Raw genomic sequence first — 8,952 nt, forward strand, 5'->3', positions numbered from 1 at the left:
ATATATGTGTGTGTGTGTGTGTGTGTGTGTTATATTTGTATTTGTTTGCATATTCTTAATCTGATGGAATATAGGTCTCCTAGAATTAAGTAACAGAATTAACTTTGCCACATACAAGATACATATAAGCCCTAGCTAATACTTTCATCAAGAAATCTGAGGAATTGTAATTTTTCAATAACTAATTCTGCTAAGTTTATAAGACACTGGAAGAAAAAGGCAATGAAAATTTTTAGCAGAAGCCAGAAATGTTATTATAGATAATGAATAGATATGCTCATTCCAGATCAATATTCACAGGAGATTTCTGTCGTAAATATTTCATTGACATTATCAGGAGAATATCAGATAAAGTTGCTGTCAGTGAGAATTTATATGGGAAACAAGGGATGAAAAATCTACCTTAACCAAAGGATGATCTACTGTTTCAGTTGTCTTCCTAGTCTTTGAATGTACTTCATGTTAATCTGTCTAAGTTGCCAGAAAAGGTAGAAAGCTCAGCAAAAAGAACTTTATATTTTGTTTCAAACCCTGTTGTTGTTAACTCTGTTTTTCCCTTTTCTCTGACTTATAAAATAATGACATTCAAAGGAATACTTTCTGCTTGAAGATCATGTACTTAGGTGGAAGGGGCTAGCATATTTAATTACTTAGCCATTAGAAATTTTACCTATAATGATAAGACAGTCATTAATATTAACAATAATTATTCTTTCAAGGCAAAGGAGACAACTTCAAAATTCAGATTGATTTAAAATTGTATTGTGGTTTCCTGTAAAGAGTCAGTCTGATCTTTGACCAGTGCAGGGACAATGCTATGTTTCAGTCTTATTAGACCTCCTCAGTGAAACATACTCTGTACTCTTACATATATTTACCAAACTATAGGATAACTATGTGAAGATAATCAGCATTTTAGACAAAAACATATTCACTCATTAGGAAGTTAAAATACTTGGGAAATTTTTCTCAGGAATGCCTTCTGTATAAAAAAAAATATATAAGTCAAAATGGGGCTAACAGACTTTATATAATAAACCAAAGGTGTATGTGTACACACACACACACACACACTTGCATATATATGTGTATGTGTGTGTGTGTAGTTCATAGCTGAGAGGTTTAAACTTGAGCTATATATACATATATATATATATATATATATATATATATATATATATATATATTGCTAATGTATTGGTATTCGCTTCTGTTTATTATATATATCCAGAGGTATAATGCTATCCTGTGCATAGTTAGAAGAAATCTGATATCTACAATTGTCTGATTGATTGAATTTTAGTAAGTAGGATTGTTATTTCATAAACTGGTTATTTTGCAGTTAGGTGCTGTATAATGAAATAATTAAGAAGGACAAAGTTTCAATATTGCTGTATGGCAACTTAAGCAAATGTCATTTTCTATAGCCTTCGGTCAACCCATACTTTATGCGTGAAACTGGATAAATGGATATTATAAGGAAGCCTCCTGGATGGATTTTACCAGTAATTTAATGGTGCAGCCTTGTAACTCTGAGTCATGCTGATGCCACATGAGAGTTACAATAAGAGTATATGTATATGTGGAATACTCAGCCACCTCCGTGCTAATTCAATGGGTCTGATAGTTTAGTTGGTTGAACAATTGAACATTCATGGTTGGAAATTCTGACCAAGATCCATCTTCATTTATTTCACTATGGTTTTATCCTGTTTGTTGCTTTTTATCCTATCACTCCAGCTGTCAGAAACATTTGCTTCAAAGAAGTTTTGGATATTAGATTCATTCTTACCAAGAGTAGGTAAAAATGGCAAATAGTAGTTTGTACAGCTCAAATATGTCCCAAACATATTCAGACTGATTTAAATGTTTTGTTCACTCTCAGAAACCCTGAGCCATTGTTGACTGATATCATTTTTTTTTTTTTCCAGGAACCAATTTTTGTGCATTAGACCATAATTGTCATGTCAATGCAACTTGTGTGAATCTCACAACAAGATACATCTGCCAGTGTAAGTCTGGATTCCATGGAAATGGTACTCACTGCAAAGGTAAAATAAACTTTTCATACCCCCATCTTTATAAATTATATACATTTAAAAAAAATACACTAATAAGATTGTAGCTTATTTAACTTTGTATTCATGTTTACACATATTAAATATTGTTTTGTAACATGTTCTGTGCACTGTGTTTACCAATCTTACCAATGTGTATGATAACCCCTTGTTTTTATGTATGCATGTTTCTGGGGTTTCTTTTCCCGTTTCATATGTTTTTCTCAAATCTTGTACAAAATTTGGAATTTTTGATCTCCCTCTTTATATGTCATTTGTCAATAAGATTTATCTTTAAAAAAAAAAGAATCATTGAAAAACGTTGTTTTTATAAACAATCTTATTGTTTTGACTTTCTATTAATACACTACTCTCAGTAGTTCTCTTGCTACATACTAAACGGTCTATAATTGTATGATTGCATTTAATTCTAATATTTCAGTAGGCTATCATTAATGTCCTGCTCACACACATATATATATACATACTATCACTGACATTTATTGTCAAACATATCTATTCTGCCCTTATAATCAGTAGAGGTTGTTGTACTTGTAGTTCTAAATGTGTGCATTCATTTTAGTGTGAGAACATATTACTTCATACTCTGCATTGTGTATCTTTAATGATAAGTAATTCTATCCAGGACATTGCTGTTCCTGCTGCTAACCAGCTTCAGTCAGTTCTGATTGATTAAATACATGACATGGAAATTGTCAATGAAATGCCTTTGCTCTAACACTGAATACATCTGGTTTTTGCTGTTGCTGTTCTTGTTCTTGTTCCTGGAACAGCTCTTTACATTCTGCTATCAAATGATTGATTGGTTATGGCAAGTGCATTAGGATAATCTGATCAGTTTGCATCTTGTTTGATTTTGTAAGTTGTGAAGTGTTGGTATGATCTTTCAGAATATTTTGTGCTAACATGGAAGACCAGATATATTAGTTCATATATATATATATATATATATATACAAATCAAATAACACCAATACAGTGGGGAGAAAAATTAAGAAACCTGCTTTCTTTGGTCCTATTAAATAGTTTTGAATCTTTACTAATAAGAAATGCATTTAAAAGTAATTTTAATTTTGTCAGCATTTTGACTAAGTTTTTCATTCCATACTAATGGGTGTTTTGTTTGTTTTTTTTTTTCATCTTCTGCTATCTAAATAAACAATTCTGAGGTCAATGCTGAAAATATTGCATATGTGAAATGGCTGTTTTTCTCTGCATGTTGGAATTCCAGTATTCCATTTTTAACTAACATCTTGTATGATTAGGTATGATTTCTCAACTAACATCTTGACAACTGTCCATTTTTTTTTTCACCATGTTCATCAGAGAAATCTATTTTTACTTTTCTCTTAAATATCATCTTCATAATTCATATCTGTTGTAATAATATTAATTAATTAATTAATTAATTAATTAGGGTCCTGATCAAGGATATTCATTTGTTTCACTTCATTCTCAAAAGCTATTAAATCTACTTCTATGTACAGGCATTTTGTTGGGTTTGAACTAAGATGCATTTCTTAAATTGAAAGAATTGACTTCCACAGTGAAGCAGTTTGTGTTAGAAACTAAACTGATATGAAAACATTTACTTCAACAATTCAAAACTTAAATATTTAAATATCTGGTTGCATGAGAAACACTCTAGAAACATATGTATATATATGCATGTATGTATTTTTATATATATATATGTATTTTTACATATATATAAACACACACACACACATATATATATATATGTACATTTATTATTACGTATATTTATATATATATATTTATCTATATATATATTTATTTATATACATATTTATATATATTTATTTATATATTTATATATATTTATTTATATATTTATATATATTTATTCATATATTTATATATATTTATTTATATATATATATTTTCATATACATACATATATATATATATATATACACACACATTTATATGTATATATATAAATACTTATATATGTGTGTGTATTTATATGTATATACACACACACACGTATATATAAAACAGACTTTCACAGTTTCTTGGCGCATTGGTTGGCCTGGAGCTGTAGTAGAAGACACTTGCCCAAAGTACCATGCAGAGGAACTGAACCTGAAACCATGTGGCTACACAGTGAGCTCCTTAACCACATGTCGGTGGTGATAATGAGTATAATAATGATATCTAACTTTGATACAAAGCCATATATTTCTAAGAGAAAGCGGTATATATTTCTAGGCGAATAGCTGGTTAAATCCACTCCAGTATGTAACTGGAACTTATTTATATCAACACTCAAAGAAATTCACAATAAAAGTCAACTTTAGTGAGATTTTGAACTCGAAATATAAAGAATACAGTAAAATAATGTACAGCATTTTATTTAGTACCTACCAGTTCTGCAGTTGTCCCTCCACAATAATACTATTAATAATAGTAATAATATATTTATGGGTATTAACCAAAATTATCTGGAAAGTCCTTGAGGCAAAGTAAAAATAGCTAGAAGGCTTATAACAGAGGAAGGGACAAGAAAATTTCTCATTCGAGTTCCTTAAAATGTAGTCTGATAGGAAGCATAATAAAATGGATTATAACAGCAATACCATGTAACAGCCTAATAATAATAATAATAATCCTTTCTACAAGAGACACTAGGCCAGAAATTTGGTAGAGGGATTAGTCAGTTACATCAACACCAGCATTTAACTGATACTTATTTCATTGACCCGCCAAAAATAAAAGGCTAAATCTACTTTTGTGGCGTTTGAACTCAGACCATGAAGCCAGAAGAAGCATGCTAATGACTCTGCCAGTTTATCACTTTAATAATAATATGACTAAAAGTAATGACGATGATAATAATAATAACAACAACAACAATGATGTTAGTAATGCATAGGCTTAAAGCTATATATAGTGAAGGCAGAATGAGATTATTTTATTAGCAACGTAAGTAAAATGAAATGAAGTATAAAATAAAAAAACAGTTTACCACAGACTTCTCTTCTGCTACACACATGCATTTATGTATGTATGTGTGCATATGTATTTATATATGAATCTATAAGCATATTATATTCATGTATATGTATATAAATGCACATATGTATATGTCTATATAGGTATTTCTCAATATGTATTTCAATATATCGCTATGACATAGTCACAGAGTGCATGAGACATAGGAAGAGACCTATAATAATGAAATCAGATATATATGTAAGGATATACATACATCATACTCTAGGAAATGTGAATATTAAAATTAAAATTTAATTATTGAAATTAAATATTAATTTTTAGATATTAATATATATGTTTGTATATTTATATGCATGTATATATGTGTATGTGTGTGTGTGTGCATGTATGTCTACACACATACACATACATATGTGTGTGTGTGTATATATTAATGTATGTATATGCATACATTGCATATCATCATGATATACAATACATGTATATGTAGGTATATATTATATACATGTATGTGTTATGGAAAGTCACTTCATAATTTCATACAACTCAGCCTAGACAGCAAAACTGAATTCCTGTATAAATAAATATTGAAATACTCAAAATAGTAAAGTCTCATAATGCTTGCAGACATTCAAATAAGAAGAAGAAGAACAGTCAGAGAGCACAAACCTCCACCAAGGCAACACCAACGTTCTCTCAATGATTAGCAAGAGATGATTTTTAAAATGAGAATATCTGAAATAAACTCAACTGCTCTCACAAACGAGAATACTAAAAATGAACCCAACCGCTCTCAAAAATTAAGTAAAAAACAGGAAAAATAATCAAGAATCCTTGTCCGGTATGGGATCAATCCCAAAACCTAATCAGTTTGTGCCAGTCATGAGGCCAAACATTCTTGAAAGTTTCATCAGAATCTATCCAGTGGTTTTTGAGATATCTTGTCCACAGACAAACAAACAAACACAACTGAAAACAATACCTCCGCTTTCACTAAGGTGGAGGTAATAATGACTTTGTAATTTAGTCTGAAAGCCTGCAATTTTACGAAACAGAGTAAGTGCATTGCATCAAACTCACTGCTCAACTGGTATTTATTTCATCGACCTGGAAAGGAGGAAAAACAAAGTCAACCTTGATGGAATTTGAACTCAGAATGTAAAGAGCTGCAAGAAATGCCATTGAGCATTTTGTCCTGCACAGCATTGATTCTCCCAGTTTGCTGTCTTTATAATAGTAATAATAATAATAATAATAATAATAATAATAATAATAATAATAATAATAATAATAATAATAATACAGTTCTATATTTAAGAGATGAGGAATTATGTACATTATTTACATTTGACGGATATTTGTCCTCATCTTGTTTGTTGTTAACACGTTTCATTTGATATACCCTCCGGCTTTTATTAGGTGTCTTGGGGAAATTTCGAACCTGGGTTCTCATTCCTAAGGTATTTTTCGATGTTATTATTATCATTATTATTCAGGTCACTGCCTGGAATCGAACTCGGAATCTTGGGGTTAGTAGATTCTTAACCACTATGCCATATGCCTGTGGGCAATTATGGAATGAATTTTAGGGCTTATAAATCTAATATTTTCCTATCCTTCCTTAATATTAGATTTATAAGCCCTAAAATCCACTCTATAATTGCCCACAGGCATATGGCGTAGTGGTTAAGAGTGCGGGCTACTAACCCCAAGTTTCCAAGTTCAATTCCAGGCAGTGACCTGAATAATAATAACATCGAAAAATACCTTAGGAATGAGAACCCAGGTTCGAAATTTCCCCAAGACACCTGATGAAGGCTGGAGGGTATATCAGCTGAAACGTTGTGTTAACAACAAACAAGATAAGGACAAGTATCTGTCAAATGTAAATAATAAAAATAATACTTGAAACCTTTGGTGATTTGTTATTGCCTGCTTTCAAGTAAAGAATAACCAGTAATTAAGAACTATCCAAGAGTCTTTCATAATAATAATAATAGTAATGGTTTCTGATTTAGACACAAGGTAATTTGAAAGGAGGAGTGGGTCAATAACATCAACCTCAGTAATATTAACAATGGTTTCAAATTTTGGTGTAAGACCAGCAATTTTAGGGGAAGGAGTAAGTCAATATGATCAATCCCAGTGCCCAACTGGTAAGTGTTTTATCAATCTCGAAAGGATGAAATGCAAAGTCAACCACAGCAGCATTTGAACTCAGAAAGTTAACACAGACAAAATGCCACTAAGAATTTTGCCCACTGTGTTAATGATTCTAACAGCTAGTCACCTTCGCAATATTAAGCCTTTAGTGTTTAAACCTACCATATCTGGCCAAAATATTCCAGCAGTTTTATGTTCAAAATTGCAAGATCCAGCCTTCTACACCTATTCTACGTTATTCTAAAAATAAATAATCACATCATCAAAATCTCAAAGTTACAAGATAATGCATGATAGATCCAAAGCAATAATAATAAATAAGCATCACATTTGACAGGGTTATCTAAATACAAATGGTTAATAATAATAATAATAATAATAATAATAATAACAATGATAATAATATAGCCATGTGTTGAGGTGAATTCTTTGGGGTTTGAATAATTCACCTCTGGAAACATGGGTGTTTCATTCATCATCCTTAAACGACCCTTATTCAGGGACCTTTTGAGTGGGATGGGCTACTCAACTACAAAAAAATTGTAACAGGGCCCCACCCACAAGGTCATGCACTGTTTATCTTGATATGATATCACCATACCATGCACATATAGTTGTGATGCATGTACCTGGTGTATTCTTATGGGTAGTCATGATGGGTATATTGGGTTTCATATATTTGTACCCCAGTGTCACTTTGATGGTATGTGCTGCTTTCTCACTCAATAATAACAATAATAATAATAAACCACTATCTGGAAAAACAGGCAAATGCACATGAGAGATGTTAGTAATTTTGTTTTCACACAAAGAAAACTAATCATGTAGAATAAGATAAAAAGTATCAGTGCTGCACAGATAAGCTTCTAAAGGAAATTGCAAAACTAAGACAAGACCTATCAACAGCTTAGCAGACAAGGTAAAAGGCAAAGACTTTTTAGTATTTTCTACTATGGCACATGACTTTATTGTTATGAAATTATGAATCAGTTTGCTTCAATACTAAGATGGCTCATATGTGAATGACCCTTCTGTTGTTGCCAGCTAGTTAATGAGCAGTTTTAAATGCATATTTTTTCAACCAAGAAAACAGAATCATATTGTATACCTTGATATATTCTACTAGACAACTCACAGCAACCTGGTTTATAATCCTACCAGAACAGGACATAATAGAATCAATAAGCTATTATGATATTAATCATCTCAATAACCAGAAGGCTTTCTACTCCTAAACTCCTGTAAAGTTAATCTAGCTAGGCCCCTGCAAATAGCCTATCAGAGTTACCTGAAAGAAGCTATGACTCAGATTCATAAAGATAGCAGTAGAACACAGACAAACTATTACAGACCTATATCATTTATGCTCCACCCTTGAAAAGTGCTGGAGAGAATCATATGCGGAGATCAATAAACTATTTAGACCAGCACAAACTGTTTAACACTTTGCATAATGGCTTGTACCCCATGAAGAAAAGTCAGCTATGGTTTCTACAACACTTTCAAACTCTAAAGAATCAGCTGTTAGAATCAAAGGTTGCCTGTGTTCAAAACTTTTAATATGTCTATACACACAATTATATATATGAATAAGCTTGCACGTGTGTGTGTGAATAAATATATGCACATACACATATACATATATGGGCAGAAATATGTATATATGTATGTGTGCATATATATATATGTATATATATGCACATATATACATATATATATATATATATATA

General features: G+C 31.1%; 1 protein-coding gene across 3 annotated transcripts in view; it reads left to right on the forward strand.

The window, feature by feature from the left end:
- The window catches only part of LOC106871713 (protein kinase C-binding protein NELL1), a 413,759-nt gene that overhangs the window by 299,936 nt on the left and 104,871 nt on the right, over window positions 1-8,952 (forward strand). For all 3 annotated transcript variants that reach the window (XM_052976231.1, XM_052976230.1, XM_052976225.1), the window contains exon 11: window positions 1,932-2,051. In XM_052976231.1, coding sequence (XP_052832191.1) covers window positions 1,932-2,051 — 120 coding nt within the window. The remainder of the gene's footprint in view (window positions 1-1,931; window positions 2,052-8,952) is intronic.

The sequence above is a fragment of the Octopus bimaculoides genome, chromosome 2 (assembly GCF_001194135.2).
Source record: "Octopus bimaculoides isolate UCB-OBI-ISO-001 chromosome 2, ASM119413v2, whole genome shotgun sequence".
Lineage (NCBI taxonomy): Eukaryota > Metazoa > Mollusca > Cephalopoda > Octopoda > Octopodidae > Octopus > Octopus bimaculoides.